This window comes from Apis florea, unplaced genomic scaffold (assembly GCF_048593485.1).
Source record: "Apis florea isolate Af1SG1 unplaced genomic scaffold, ASM4859348v1 contig_3391_pilon, whole genome shotgun sequence".
Lineage (NCBI taxonomy): Eukaryota > Metazoa > Arthropoda > Insecta > Hymenoptera > Apidae > Apis > Apis florea.
This window is the reverse complement of record NW_028256754.1, coordinates 3,226,284-3,243,551: the sequence shown is the minus strand read 5'-3', so window position 1 is coordinate 3,243,551 and position 17,268 is coordinate 3,226,284. Positions and strand designations below refer to the sequence as shown.

General features: G+C 30.7%; 2 protein-coding genes across 4 annotated transcripts in view; both read left to right on the top strand.

Moving 5' to 3' along the window:
- nrm (neuromusculin) overlaps positions 1-6,889 on the top strand; it is a 378,011-nt gene extending 371,122 nt beyond the window's left edge. For all 3 annotated transcript variants that reach the window (XM_086912574.1, XM_086912575.1, XM_086912576.1), the window contains one exon: positions 182-6,889. The gene's annotated coding sequence lies outside the window, so the exon portion shown is untranslated. The remainder of the gene's footprint in view (positions 1-181) is intronic.
- A 1,089-nt stretch (positions 6,890-7,978) lies between these two features.
- On the top strand, positions 7,979-14,144 carry LOC100872676 (choline/ethanolamine transporter flvcr2a). The gene is made up of 7 exons (XM_003691085.4): positions 7,979-8,594; positions 9,471-9,702; positions 10,769-11,006; positions 11,186-11,397; positions 11,557-11,660; positions 12,265-12,375; positions 12,852-14,144. The coding sequence occupies exons 1-7, from the start codon at positions 8,389-8,391 to the stop codon at positions 13,177-13,179; spliced, it is 1,431 nt and encodes a 476-aa protein (XP_003691133.2). The 5' UTR covers positions 7,979-8,388; the 3' UTR covers positions 13,180-14,144.
- Positions 14,145-17,268: the final 3,124 nt, after the last annotated feature.

The following is a 17,268-nucleotide window of genomic DNA, read 5'->3' as shown; positions in this document are numbered from 1 at the left end:
TCTAACGAGATACCTTTCCACTCTTTTCTCTTTTCGCTCTTTTCCATATTAAATTTCCATCGGCTAAAACGTGTCTGCACCGAAACATTGTCGAGGAGGGTGTTACGCGCGCTTCCCTGCGTTTGCCGTAGAACGAAGAACGTTAGACTAAGGTGTCCGTTGTAATGTTCTGTTTACATAGCCCTTCAAGCCGGAATTTTCGGATCTCGACTACGCGGACGTGGACTACCGCTCCTACGGGCCGATCAACTACAAAGCTGCAAGCATCGCGCTCCTCCAGAAGCAGCAACAAGCACTGAAGCAGCAACGACAACTTCAGGAACGGCGGCCACAAATGTATGGTGTCACGGACGATAACGAAGAGCTTCTTTAACTTTTTTATTATTGATTTTTTGTTACTTCATCTCTTTTGTCGTTTTGTTTATTCTTCTCTTTTCTATTTCCTTTTTCTTTCTGGTACTTTAATTGGTCCTCGATTGATATTGTTAAATCATAGATGATGATAGATTCATCAAGAGTTCGATTTAATTTCATTTTAAGTAATTTGATTCAATTTATATTCCGTCTGATGAAGATTGTTAGTGAAATTTGTTACGTAAGATGTCTGTTTTTATTTAAATACAGTGAAATATATTTTATTAAGGAAAGTTATGAAGAGATGTTTTTGCAAAAGTGATCTCAATAACAATTCATGATTTTCTATAAAAAAAAAAAAAGTATTACGATATTTATGTCGAGAAATTATTAGTTTTGAAAATAATGTAATATAAAGTAAAATATATTGTATATCATTGTGTTTAAATAAAATAACAGGTAAAAATTAAATTAATTATATTTAAATCTGATGTCAAATTATCGTGTTTAAAATTGTCTATGAGTCAAAGATATCAATTTAGGATTAAATTGATCCTTTTTTTTTTTTTTTTTAATTTTTTAATTCAATGTGATGTTTACACAAATGTTATCCTGTGGCCATATATATATATATATATATATATATATATACATACATAATATCACAAAGTATAAAATTGTGATTAATGTTCAGTGTTGGTTACGTAAAGCTTTTCTGGCGAGCTTTGATGTTATTGCGGATGAGTACCTCGTTTTCAGTTCGTTTTGACGAATTCGCTGCGATTGGGTTTGGGATTGAAACGTGGCTTTATTTTGAATCGATTCTTGTATCTGATTCATCATAAAGTAAATAAAATGCCTGCAAGCATAATTGGAAAATAAATATAAAATTTAACTTCAAAGAAATTCACAAAGTTGAAAGAAATTTTTCTAAATTTTATACTCTTAAATTTTCCAATTTTGAAAATTTAAATAAATCCACGATAGAAAAATTGATTTCAACTTGTAAAAATATTTGTAAAAAGAGAGATTTAGAGAGATTTCAAATTTTCATATAAACTTTTATTCTCTTCCATTTCTTCAAACTTCATATATTCAAATTTTCTAATACAAAAATTTAAAAAACCCTTGTTTTCAGATTATTCACAAACTTTTTAATTTTCAAACTCGAAAGAATCTAAAACCTCACAAGACACAAGAATAAAAAATTGACATTATTGTTTATAAAATGTTCAAAAACGTTTTTTACGAAATCTTTTTAGTGCTTTTTGAATAAATCGATTCTTCCAACGTAACAACACGCATTCAACCTTCAAACACATCGCACAGCAAATTCGTTGATCCATCTCGAAGCCAAAGATACAATTATTTCCCGGTCGTGTCCCGAACGACTTGCACCAAGGAAACGAAATCATCATTTCATCATTCTTCCAGACCAATTATTCACCAACTCGTCTTCCTTTTCATCCTTTTGCTATCTCGCGCACTTCTCCTCGAATTGAGAAATCGATGGAGCGTCATTTTACACTTGCTGCAAGACTTTCGGTATAAAAAACGACCAAAAGGCCTACACAAGATCGATATACGATTATCGATACCCGTAGCTCGAAGGACTTGATAGTCGGTAGGATCCACGACAGAAGAACTAGCGGAAAATTATTTGTAAATTTATACATACAAAGATTCGTACGAAATTATAAATAAATGGTACGTTTGTAAGCTAATTACCATGTGTTCTGGGATCAAATCTAATTAAACGTGGCTAAAGGGGCGAAAACGATCGATTAAACGTTAAATATTAAATATACAAGAAAAAAATATATATATATATAAAATATCTTGTTAATAATGTTAAAAGGAAGAGAAAGAAGAAAAAAAATTCGACACATATCGCAGCCATTTTCGAATTCTCGCGGGTGTCCCCTCGAATCCGCCACGAGATAACCGAGATATCTATAATTAAGTAAAGTAAATTTCTCCTCGCTTCTTCCTCCTCTCCATTCTTTGTAACATAAATACTTCCCCCGTTTGTAAGTTTGTACATTATACAGAAAAGAAGAAAAATCGTTTGCAAGAAAAATCGATGAGGAAAATTTTGAAAAAAAAAAAAAAAAGAAAAAAGAAAGAAAAGAGTTATTAAGTAAAAAGAAAAAAACGAGAAAAATAAGGAAAGAAGGAGAAGAAACGACGGAAAGGATGTCGAGAACGCAACTGTCATCGTTTCGAGAAAGTTTTTCGCCGATTTTTCACGCTGAAACCAACCGACCGACCGATCGATCTCACGTTCTTGTAACCATGTTTCCTCGATGCCGCCATCCAAAGTTCGCATCGTGTGCGACACTGAGACCCAGAGGATACCGGTTTATCGTCAGATGGATGCTGGATTTCCGTGAAATCGTATTTTTCTGTCTTTGAAACCGGTGTTTTTCCAGCAGGGAAAAATTGATTGCCCAAAATTGATTCCAACTGAATGGTTTGACATATTCGAAGACCGTCATTATTAATTTGTCTTTTATACAATTTTAACATAGAATTTGGTGGTGATAACGGTTGGAATCGATAAATTTGTAATTTGGGGATTAATATTATATATATAATGAATGATGTTTGATCGAATGTTTGATAAATAATATGATTCAAAATGGATTTGAATAATAATGTTTTATTTAAAATGAAGAGTGAGTGATTATGATCGAAATAATGAATTTTGATTACTTCGTTATCTTTGCTTTGGAAATAATGTGGGGGGAAGTAAGTTTGTTTGATGTTGAAATAAATCCTAAAATTGAATATTAATAATTATTAATTGTCAGATTAATTTTGAAAATGTAGAAATGTAAAAATTGATTTACTGAATTAAATTGAAATCTAATCTAAAATGAATTATTGCGGCCAGCAACAAATTTTTAATCGAGAATTAGAATATTTTGTCATAGAAATAACGTTCTCTGTTGTTTTTAATTTTTTCCGGATAAAAAAAACAAGTACCATCGAACAATTGTCTGAAACAAATATTCACCACGATCAAATTTCTCGAAACTGTTTGACAGTGATGGGATCAAGTTCAACATGTATTCACCAAGTCAACTTCAATAAAGAAGATTTATTTTATGAAACTCGATTTACTGCTTATAGACGATTAAATTTCATTCCTTTTTTTTTTTTATTTTTGTATTTGCAAATTACTCAAAAAATCTTTCGTAAATAAAGATAATTTTATATGAATAAATTAAACTAAGAAAAACTTAAAAGACTTCGATTCTTTTGCATCACGTCAAAACTTAATTTTATGGAGATTATCTTTTCCAAATCTTATTATCTTTTACTACTAAATGAATTTTTATTAAAAATTAATCGCACAATCTTACTTTTCACTACTCTAATAGCATACACAACACATCTTGAAATTAAAATTAAATTTTTCAAAAAAAAAAAACATTCACAAATTACAAATCACAATATTATATTACGTTCAAATCCTCGACATCCCATCTTCTTCTTCTCCGACAGAAGAAGAACCACAAATCGCTCCACCACAATGCTAAATCCAATTAGACATCCGCTGTCTGAAATAACGTGTACGAACTTACCGTACAGGTCGGAGAGATATCATAACTTTCTAATGGAAAATCGCGTCGAATTTCGAGCGAGTTTCGAGACGCGAAGAGAAGCCAAAGAGCAGGATTCAATTGCAGGAAAATCCCTAACTATTTATACGGTGTAGATCCGGTGGTGGCAACGGGGAAATATGGTATTGTTAAAATTCAAAGGAACAGAAATTACAGCGGGTTGTTGTACGAGGTTGTACGAGCCTTGTACTCCCGGCCAGAAGGGAATTAACGCGAGAATACGCGCGTTTGTACACACGACGAGCGCCGTAAACACACGCACACGAAACACGTCGAACCGTGCCAAATAATATTATCGAGGCGATCGGCCGTTTTCGATCAATTTCAATCGTGGAGGGATGTTGAACGTTTGGCCAAAGACGCTTTCAAAGGGGAACTCGATTCCTGTGGCGATGTGCCGTGGTTATTTCGTTCCATGCTCTTCCTCCTCTGCTTGTTCTTTGAGAATGGAATGATCTTTTACTTCTTTTTATATATATATATAGGGTGTATAAAAATTACGTATCACGACTGCTGTATTTTTCTTGATCAAATTTTATTGCATTATTATAAGAAAATTTGAGAATTATTATTGGAAATTTTAAGATTATTTTTTGAATGAACTGGTTGGACTGTGATTTGTGGATTGGTTCCTTTGAAATTCTTGTTTCTCATTATATGATGCAGTAAAAAATATTTCTTGAGAAATAAAGACAAGGTCAAATTATTATTCTTTCTTTTTTTCACGAATCTTTATCGATAGTAATCATAATATGTAATTTTTGCGCAATAATATTAATTGATAATATTGTCAAGATTTATTGTTGAAAGTTAGAAATAAAATAATTGGATAGTTCGAAATTATTTTTATATGTAAAAGTGTATAATCGAATTCATTAATATGGGTTAATTTTAAAATCCTTTTACATAATTATAGTAATAAGGTGGAAAACTAAGACAAAAATTTACACAATGAGCCTCGTATCTAAATTCTTAAATAAATTTTCATTTTCTATTAAAGATAAATTAAAAATGTGTTCGTGTGTGTGTGTTATTCGATCGAAAGTTGGGTTCTCGACCAAGGATAAGAGGTACATTCGTCGAGATCAAAGACGAAAATACACGAATTGATGATTGCTAAAAATCAACTAGCCAAAGATAACCGATATCTCGTTAACCCTTGCATTAATACTCGAAATTCATCAAGTCTCCTCGGTGATAAAATTCTAAACTCGAAATTAATAAATTTAACATGCCAAATAACTAGAATCGGATAAGAGATTTAAATTTCATCTAAAGTGAAAAGTATATTGAGATTATAGGGTTGAAAGAAATAATATAATATTGAAAAGAAGTGAACTATAAAATACTTAAAAAAAGAAAAAAAGAAAAAAAAAAAAGTAACCTTTTTCCACGTGTTTTTACATTCAGAGCGTCGGCCTGTGTGAACTGTTGCTCGGTGAATTGAATAGTTTGTAATACATAACGTGCATACATACGTTAACAGGTTAAATAAAAATATCAATTGTACCGGACTAAAGTCTCAAAAAACGTTTACATAGTAATAAATAAACAATAAATTGTATACAATACGAGTAATCGTTAGACATAAATGTGTATAGATATAAATATAAAAATGCAAATACAAATAAATAAATATATATATATATAATTGTATATATTATATATATATATATTTATATATAATTTATTAATATATTATAAAATATATTATACATTTAATACACGTTAGATGACATATGTTAAATGTATGATATATATTGTAAATAATATATATATAAATATATATATATATATTATATATACATGTAAACGAGACACTTTAATATTAATCCGTACGAAATAACGAGATAAAACAACAAAACTTGTTCTTTCAATTTCGTAACACGATAGCGATCCGTCGTTTGTAATATATTTTCGAGGGCTCGTTTCGAGAGCGGATGATTTGGGGCATGGTACAGGTACGTGGTATGCGTGTGTACAGATAGAACGATTATCGGGAGTAAAAAAAAGAATTTAAAACGAGAGACGAAGAGAGCGATGCTGCGCGTTATAATGTTAAGGTAAGCGTGATGTGGTAGAGTACCGACATTGCGTGCCTGCCTCGTTTAAAATTAAACTACGACAACCGTGTTTTGCGTGTCGTACGAAGCGTGTCGATACTTATAATTAAATATTTCAGAGCAGATAGTATATTTTTTCGTAAGAAGTTAGTTAGAGTCGATAAATAATAATGTTGAGTCTGTTGTGTATATACGTATATAAATAAGGCAAATGAGAATCGAAATTGTAAAGTTGTTAACAGATTTTGAAATTAGATGTATATAATAATTCGTGATTTTTTTTTTTTTTTTTTTTTTTCTTAATTTTGGGAATTAAGGAGGATCTTGTAGAATTTGGCGAAATTTTGAAGTTGTTTATAATATTGTTTATTCTTAAGGGAAATTATTATTTAATATTAATATTAATATTATGTAATATATATGTATATAATTTTTTGATTTCGAGATTCTTTTAATATACATTTTTTATTAATCGAGTGATATTTTTCTTTTTTTGTCAAATGAAATATTTATAATAATCGTCTATAATAATTTTTTCTAATCGCAGGACGAAATTTTGGTACTGTACCACACGCGCGAATGTCACATATTTTTACAATGGAAAATAAAAAAAAAATTTCCGTGTGCACCACTCAGTCATTCATAGTTTTTCCGACCGTTTTTTAATGTTACCGTTTGATGTTAATGCATTTAAGAGTGTCTCGAAGTTTATGGAGAGGATTGTGTCGGAGATGTTTAATTTTGTAATAAATTATAAACTTATGTAACTCAAAGAGAGCCTCAGATTTGCATTGTCTTTATTGTTAAAATGTAATATCTAATAAACTTCTGTTATATTCATTACATACGATATTTATTTACTATTACGAACATAATTAAAATATTTTATACAATTGCAACGATCACGAGATGTATTGAATTAAAATTTAAATTTGTGATTGCACAACATTGACAAAGAATAATCGAAACAGTATCAGCGTATTAATTTATTGTTTGTCACACTTTTCCCTGAATTTGAGAATCAACGAGATTCGAAATCTGAAAATATTGATGGAAAAGTAAACAGAAGCTTAAATTAGATATCAACGATAAGCAAGACTTACAATTATATAACTTATCAGAGATTCTATATCTATTTACATAATATATGCTGAAGACTTGTTTAACAATTATTTTATCATTAATGTTATATAATTAATTATTAATTTTCTTTGTTTTAAAAAAATTTAAGATTTCTTTTAAAATTACTATTTTTCAATCGATTAATCTTATTATCTTCCGTTAAAACGAGAATGGATCAAAATATAAATAGTATAAAATTAATATCAAAATCAATTCCTTCAAATAAAAAAAATATAATATTTTTCAAACACGTTAGAAGAATATACCAATTCATAGAAGCCATCCAAACAAAGAAACAACAAAAGAACGAAACAATCATTTTGAAATCGTAATATTGCAACATTGACTAAAACCGACAAATCGTATAAAATGGCGCCAGATATTATTTTCTTCTCTCCTCAAAAACGTCTCGCTACCACGAGACAAGCGCCAAGATTAATACTTGTGTTCCTCCAACTGTTTGCATCGAGATCATACTGTTGATGGATGTCGTAAAAGAGTCTTAATTCTTCGTCACGAATTTCACAAAACCTGTAATCGGTTTACCAACACCCAAAACAAAATGCGGAGAAGCCTCGCGAAACGAGGCCCTCACAATCGACAAATTTTATTGGACGATGAGGGGTATATCAAAAGTGATCGATAGACGATCTCGTGATGGACTGAAGGATGGATCGATCGGATTCGTAGGTAAGATCGACGCGAGACGCGATAAAAATCGCGATAACGACAAATACGGAAGGTAGCCAGTCGCAAATATATAAAGAACGATCTCTTGTTTAATCGCGTATCGAGATAAGGCGATGGCACTTGTGTGTAGACACTTGTGTGCTCCGATCCAGGAGATGGAGACGCGATTATTTTGAATCCAGTTCGAAGAATTCGTTCCTCTGTGCAGGAATGGTTTCGCTGTCGGGGTGATGAGCACGAAGTTTTTCGAAAAGAAATCGTGAAAAGTGTGCATCGTGAATGGAAAAGATCGAAGTTTCGTAAGTTGTTCGATCGAGGAGGACACGCGTGAACAATTTGGAAGAATTTGTAGAAGAAAATATTTAGGTTATAGAATATGAAAAAATTCTGATTAGGGATAGGTTTTTCAGATTGGACATATATATATTGTAGAATATTTGTTGATGAAGATTTTGATCGTGGTTGTAGTTTCTCTTATTCGTTTTTAATTAAATTGAGAGGGAGGATTGAGAATTTTTGAAAGGGTGAGAATGACGGACGAGAAGGATCTGAACGAGGTATTGTGCGTGAAGAATGTGGTGAAGACGATGAATGGGAATGAGAAAGGCAATGATAATTCGTTGGAAACGAAGGTTTACAAGAAACGATGGCTGATGCTGAGTTTATTTACCGTGTACACGGGAATGAGCAACTTCCAGTGGATTCAATATTCTATAGTCAGCAATATAGTGAGCAGGTATTTGAACTTTTGTTTTTTCGAATTGTGATACATAATATCTATATAAATTGAAAAAAGTATTAAGTATTCCTTTTTGTTGAAAAGAAAATGTTTTGATATCGAAACATTCTTTTAAAATTAAATAATTTATCAATATTTTTTTATTTTGTAATTTCTTTTTTTTTGCATTTATTGCATCTCAAAATACATAAAGAATTATATTTTCTTATATTCTTCGGAGGAAGTGAATTACAAGACAACGATTGACCTAAAATTTTCCTCTTGCTCTATCAAAAACCAAATAAAAACTCGTAACATGTTCGTCGTCTACGTTAAAATTAACTATTGACTTTTCAAACAAATTCTATATATACTCTCGATACATTCTTCTTAATACAAAATGCAAACAGATAATGTACAATAGAGTAAATAAGCAAACAATAAAATGTTTCCATTTCCCAAATGACAAAGCAAAGATAACGAATTAATTCTTCCAAATTAGCATGTTTTTCAATATCATATTTCAAAATATGTAAAAATATCTGTATGATATCATTTGATTTAATCCTGTATAACAATATCTTGGATCCATTTAAAGATTATCAACATTTTACTTTCAAATAATTTAATTGTCATTTCAATTGTTATTAAAAAAAAAACATTTTAAATGATTAATCTAGAAATCTGCTAGAAATATTTCTAAATCTCTGAAACATTGAAAAAATTTCAAATAGGCAATAGAATGATATTACTTAAGTTAAACACAACTTTATTCTCTTACTATGATTCGTTAGGAAATTGGGTTTGAAAAAAATATATGCATAAATCGAATACATAGAATTCAGCAATATGAAAAAGAAAAATTCGAAATTTGAAAGTAAAAACATTTCTCAGATATTATGGCGTCTCTTCATTGGCTGTCGACTGGACAGCAATGGCATTTATGGCTTATTACCTGATTTTCATCTTTCCTGCCACGTACATGGTGAACCGATGGGGACTTAGATGGAGTAACATTATAGGATGTTGTGTCACGTGCCTTGGTTCGTGGATTAAGGTTTTATCTGTCAGCCCTGACAGATTTTGGGTCACTTTCATTGGACAATCCTTGGTTGCTTCTACACAGGTTAGATTTCATTCATTTCAAAAACAAATAATAATGTTTCAATTTATATAAATTGAATTTATAAAATTCAATTTATCTTGTAACTTGTAAAAATATTTATTATATTACAAATAAGTAATCGCTTCGATTTCTTAAAAAAAGTAAATTAAAATCAGAAAAAGTTATATTCATAAACATTAAAGCCGAAAAGCAGGAGAATAAAATTAAAACCGAAAAAGAAATAACAATAACAATTTATAACGTATATAATTTATATTATATTAATGATCAAATGCTAAAAAAAGACGGTAATTTTCGATAAGATTCGAGTAAAATGAAAAAACTAGACGAAATTAAGAAGAAGAATAAAAATGACACACGATTACAAGTGTGGTACAAGTGATATGACACTGTTTATATCAGACCGTTCCAGTTACAAGTAGTATAAAAAAAGATAAGCGACACAATAAATCAATCGGTAAACAACGGTTGCAATATACGACTCGAAACACAATCGATTATATCTACATTAATTATTATTATTTCGTACATACGTTTAATCAGTTTGCACGCGCAATTTTCATGGAAAATATTTAAAATCGAGTTTTCACGTGTTCAAGGATTACGCTCGCAAGCTTTGCCCAAACAAGAGAGATCGAACAATGTTGCAATAATCGGGCGAATCACAAACATGGTAGAAACGAATATGTGAAAATGTGTCGTAAATTATTGCTAATGCAAGGAATTACAAGTCTGGCCGAACTTTATGCACCATGGATTTAACCCGGTGGCACTATCTCTGTAGAAAGATTTATGCTCGTTCACTGACTGCATTTCGAGTTTAATGAAACTTTTGTGACTTCTCTTCCGAGATATATTGTTATTTCCAAGTCTATAATCAATATGTGATAAAAATAAAAGAAAGAAAACGCAACATTTATTTTAAGATATTATACAAAGAAGTAATAATAAGTCATCGTTTTTAATTTATATACGTTGTATGTTAATTATCTTAGTTGACAAATGTACAATTTTTTAATTATTATTTATAAATTAGATATACGTTTTATTTTTATCTTCGTCTCAGACTATAATTCTAACGTTACCCGGACGTCTGGCAGCGCAATGGTTCGCCGCCGACGAACTTTCCACGGCCACGTCGTTAAGCATTTTTGGCAACCAAATGGGGATAGCTTTAAGTTTCTTAATTACACCGATAATCGTGAAAAATCATGAGGATCTAGACGATATTGGCGCTGGCTTGTCGCATCTATTTTGGGGCGTAGCTATCATCTTGACAGTTGTGTTTATACTGATCGTAATACGTAAGTTATTTCTAAGAAAAGAATCGTTTTTTAACTTTTGACAATGAAATGTCGACAAAATCCCTTCTTAATATCCCAGAAATAACGAAAAAATTCCTTTGACAAGATTTATAAAGTAATAAAAATTCTTAAAATTATTTTGATAATTTAATTATTTAGGGAAATTTTATTCTGTACAGTATTCGAGGACGATCCAAAAATACCGCCGAGTAAAACACGAGCTCTTCAAAAATTGAATGAAATGGAGGTCGAGGAAAGTTTGATAGAGCCAATTAAGAGATTGTTCAAGAACAAGTATTATATGTCGCTTTGCAATTCGTATGGTTTGAGTATCGGTGTTTTGAACGCCGTAGGAACATTGTTGAATCAAATATATCTCGCGCATTTCGAGGTGAGCTGATTAATAAAACGGTACAATTTTATTGACGCATTTGATATTTGAATATTTATATATCACGTAACTGAATATTTTTAAAAAATTCGAACATTGGATGTATCAACGTTACAAAGGATTAGTTATTCTAATTATGAAACGTTGAACATTTTACAGAATGGTGAGGAAGACGCGGGTAGAATCGGTTTGGTCTTGATCATTACAGGGATGATAGGTTCTGTCAGTTTTGGAGTGATTCTCGATAAAACGCATAAGTACAAGTAAGAAAATTTTTATGAAAATTTATCCTTCCGCTTTTGTCAAATTATTTTCCATTATCTTCTTCTATCGTTGCATGAATTTTATTTTATTCTTCTTTATCATGCCGTTTATTGGCCAAAGAGTTTTTGATATATATATATATATTTCAAGCAGAGTCTACTGTCAATAATTATTGAATATTTACAGATATAACTAGTCTCTATCGAATACTATTTTATCCAGTATTATGGACGATCCATCTTAAATACGGAATGAATAATATATAGGATAAAAATATAGGATATATTTGGAGATCGTTTTAATATTTAATATTCAATATCAATAATTTAATCGAATATTCGATTCGATTAAAGACGAACAAATACGCTTGAAATATATACATTATACGCATACGTTCATCATCAAATTTTCACAATGTTTCTAAATTCGCAATGCTAATCGTATTCGTTTTAATTATAGATATAAGAATGGATCAGCCTCTCGATACTTTCACTATTTTAACATGCGCTTCGTTGTCGTATATTTTTTTTTTTTATATTTATGTATGTATCTTTCTTTTTTTTTTAATATTTTTTAACGAAACTGGACGAAATATACTTTCAGGGAAACGGCTGTGATCGTGTATTTTCTCTCACTCGGCGGCCAGATATTCTTTTCTACCTTCACGTTCCTCGAAATGAAATGGATGGTGTATTTGGGCTCCGTTTTTCTAGGGTACTGTATACAAACACATATATCGCCGTGTTTTTATTAATATCGAATCATCGTTTCAAATATTTTTTTCAATATAAAATCAGATTTTATTTCGTTCGCGTTAAGTTTGTTAATTAACTTTTTAACTTTCAGTGGATTTAATCAAGCTAATTATAATAAGGAATATATACCTTTTTCGTGGTAATTAAAATTAAAATTTAAAATTTAAATAGTTGTACATAGATAGTCAATTTTTTGCACAATTTACAACGCTCGATCGATGATTTCAAGCGATATCGAGTCGCCAAAAAATCAAAATCAAATTAATAGAACAAATGGAAAACAAAAATATAACGAATTTTATTTTCTCTTAACCATATTTCGCAAATTACACCACTTGTCGAAAATTGTCCTCCACGAGATTCTCTTTCACGAGTGGAACTCGTTCACCTGCAATTGATTCCAACCCGCCTCTAAAACGCAATTACTTTCCGCAGGTACTTCTTAGTTGGATACGTGGCCTTAGGATACGAAATGTGCGCGGAATACACGTATCCGGAATCCGAGGGGATAACGGCGGGAATTTTGAACGTGGCTAATAACGTTTACGGGATTGTCCTCATTCTGATAATGGGTCGGTTGCTCGAGGTGTACGGGGATATTCCGGTGCACATGGGCCTTTGTATAGCGCTGCTCATCGGGTTTATCATGACCTTGTTGACGAAGGACGTGCAAAGGCGTCAGGATGCCAGAAATGGCGTCCACTACGTCGGTGTTGAACAGAGCGAAAAGGGCAACGAGCGCAATGGACTCGAGAAAAATTAATTTAACTACTGTGTATTTTTTTTTATATATATATATTAATGTGGCATTTTGCTTCGAATCTTGAATACAGGGGTGGAAGAGATGTTGTAAGGTTATATAATAGTGCCTGGTAAGGTAAAGATAATTTCATAGTTAACTAGGCATTGTTATAAATTGAAACGTAAAGTCATCATAAATAACACGATCTAATATGATGGAATCCATCTAATACAATGGAAGATTAATCCTCCTAATTGAAACCTTGCTACATGTTTTCCATTTTTCATATTTTTTGTAATAAATAATGATCCATTATATTCTCATCAATATATAGGTTGAACAAAATAAATTTGATTTTCGATAGTATTGAAAAATATTTTAAATCAAAATTGAAGAAGGGCAGACAATAATGTAGAAGTGATATGAAGATCAACTTTGTTTTTTAAATGGAATCACGCGATGTATTAATATATGATTTCTATTTTCTTACAAAAAGTTATTTATACTTTGTCTCGTCGGAAGAAAATTTTCAGTAAATATGATATCGAATACATATCATAGCTCGTATGGATTGGAAGAGTTCATTATCATGAAAGGATTATTATTAGACTGCATTTATGTAAGAAATTTAAATACACGAAAATATACACGTAATATTTTTCTTACTTGTATTCATAAAAATATGAATTTGAAATAAACATTTGCAGTTTATTTATTATAAGTAATATTATAATAAAGATACTCTTCTTTTTATACATTTGTATATAGACAACTCTGCGATGTTTGAATGAAATAATTATATTTGTGAGTGATGCCTGCATGGACGATAGATAGTTGTAATAAATACATCTGAAGCAAGTAAATGTAATTAATGAGAAAAAAATTTTAATAAATGTCTGTGAAAACATGGATTGGATGCATATGTATGTATATATTCATATGTATTAACAATAACATATAATAATATATTATAATGTAATTGAAAATTCTTAATTTAATTTAATTCCGAGTAAAATTTCGTTTTCTCTTTTTCGTTTATAAATTTGAATATGAAAATAGAAATTTTGCAATTATACAAAAAAATATCAATTTAAAAAAATTCGTACAAACATGAATAATTAATTAAAATAGTTAATCAATAAAATCCTGAGGATAAAATACAATGGAACAGTTTGACAATAGAATATTTTGTTCAACGTTACTCTCTGGTTTCAATTTTTAATTTTGTATTCAACGACATAAATACATTGAAACCACGTTGAAAAAAAAAAAAAAAAAAAAAGAATATCACGAGAACCTGTTCTAATTGATCCGTCAATTTTAACAGAAAGATTCTCGACGCGAGGAATAAAATTGTTTAATCTCCTCGAGGCAACGTTTGCAACGGACTGAAATTTAATAAACGTCTGTCGGTCCAACCAAAAGAACGCCATATTTTTGCCCGAAAATTCCCTCATTTTTCTCCTTGAATTTAGAGATCGACATTTACACTGCCGCCCTGAAATCTAATAACGCTTGCCAGTTTTGGCTAATTTTAATTATATATATAATGCAAATTATTTTAATTAAACAGCTTTATTGCTGCTTATATTCATGAATAATGTATACGTTCAACAATAAGCTGCCCTCATAAACGCAGATTGATCAGAATTTAAAATGGAATGTCGTGAAAACTTTAAAAAAGAGCGTTAAACAATGAAACGATCGTTCCAATCAAATATATCGAATGAATTGTTGTTTCATTCATCTCCTTTTTCCCTTTGATTTACAATCTAAAAACGAAATCAACGATGAATAAAAATTTATCGCATCTTTGCTCGATATTAAAATAATTTGATAACAATTTTTCTTCCGAATGAATTTTCCCGCGTCTTAATCCAATCTAAGAATAGATTTGTCGAAAGATCGAGATTACAAAAAAAAAAAAAAGAGAGAAAGAAAGAAATGCAAAATTCAAGAAAGAAATCGCATGATAAAAGTTTACCAACACGTACGATCGAATCGAACAGATTGACGAAGGGATAGGAGCAAAGAGTACGGACTTTTATCGACAAGGAATATTCATCTTTCTGTTTTCATGTAAAAGGCACCAGGTCGTAGTGTGCAATGTGCATTGCGCCTGACACGTGACATGACGCGTGCACCACTTGTTACTCGACCAGAATACTTGATATACTCGATCAGAGAACAAAAGTACCCAATACGGAGTATTATATTTTGCGCTTTCGATCAATCTGGCACTCCTATCTGTCCGCCGCAGAACGTTACGTAGATCTCATCTTGACGCTCGGGCTAGACATTACTCCACTACTACTCGTTTATTTTTATCGTGTCTGTCGAAGAATTCATCGAGAACCGGTCGAAAAAAGAAGAAGAGAAAAAAAGGCCGTCTTCTATTGCGAATTGATATTCCTTTCCTGAAGATCATAGCTTTGATAATTATCGATATTATTTTTCCTTTTCCCTTTGGAAAAATTTTAAAGATTTCAGAGATCAAAAGTCAAATAGGAAAATTGAGTTGAGGTTGTAATGTTATAATATTGTAATTATGAATAAAGCTCAACCAACATTTTTTTACGTCAATTTTTGTGTGCAAACTCTTTATTACATCTTGTTATTGATCGTAAGATTTTTTCTGAGAAGAAAAGTAAACGATTCTACTTTATAATCGATCTAATAATTCTTTTATTTATTCTCGATAATAAAAGTGATTTCATCTTCAGCAATGCATCACCAACTTGATTAAAGGATTAAAATTTGACAAATATTTAAGAAGAATCTTACATGAAAATCCAACATGCTCTACACTATCGATCCATCAAACCAATTAACACAAACATGGAGCAATCGAAATTGTCGCGTAGAAGAAAGAATGTCTCGTATCCCTTTTCTAAGTACAGAGTGGAGCCAATGTCAAACACATCCCCTGAAAAAGATATTGATCTATTGACAGCATAAACGTGCACGAAAGGGAGGGTCAGGTTTCGTCGAGATTGCGATTATCACAAAGGGACTTATGGATTACCGATAACGGGGGTGAAATGAAAAGCGGAAACGACAGGTCACCACAAATGGACTCGAGTGGACGTAGATCGATAGATTCCATTTAATTCATACGGGCACGCGCCTATGAAAATAAATGGAAAATTTCGTATAAATATTCTATTCCACGCTACGACTCGTGTGCATTGGCTTGTTGATTTGTTTATATGTATAGTGACAATCGATCTTTATCTGTTGAAAATTTATTCTGTGTTGATCAATGTTGAGAATGAAATAAGATGGATTTAAATGGAAGGTCAGAAAAGTAGTTAAAATTGAAAAGAATTATTCTGGATGAATTTTATATAAACATTGTTAAATGTATAAAGTGTTATACAATATTATTAGTATATCATAAATTTTTCAAAAATTTTAATCTATTTGGAGAAATTTAATTATGGAAAAGATATATTTGTATCGTTTTGTTATGGGAATATATATTTTATTAGATAAACATCCAAAGGCTATATAGCTCTCATTATCTTTCTTGCATCATACGTGACATTATCGAATCAAAATGGAATTGAGATAATAGCATTACGAGACAAATTATAATTAATTGTCTTTGAACGTTCATACGAATTATTATCATGGTCAATCTAAATAGAATTTAGATTTAACGTGGAATATTAAATTGATCTTCGACAACGAAATCTCTAAATAAATGTGCAACAAAATATTTCTCGAATTACAAAAAGAAAGTTTTAAAAGTCCAAAAATTTCATAATGCACGATATTATATATTTTATATCTAGATTACTGACTTAATTACTACACTATAAATAATATTGAAATAATGAAATATGTCAAGTAGACACATTTTGGATGAGATATGAAAAATGATACTAACAACATATTCACTCACTTAAGTTATCAATTTAGATTAAAAACTTCAATTACCCGTGTCTAATAAACTTACATTACATATCTCGATTCGTGTAACTAATTAATTATATACCGTAGATCGAAAAATAATATTAAATGACAACAAAATCACACATTGAACTCGATCCCCCAATCCAGCAACTAAAACCCGAACGCCATCTAGCGTCGACAGAAAATGGAACT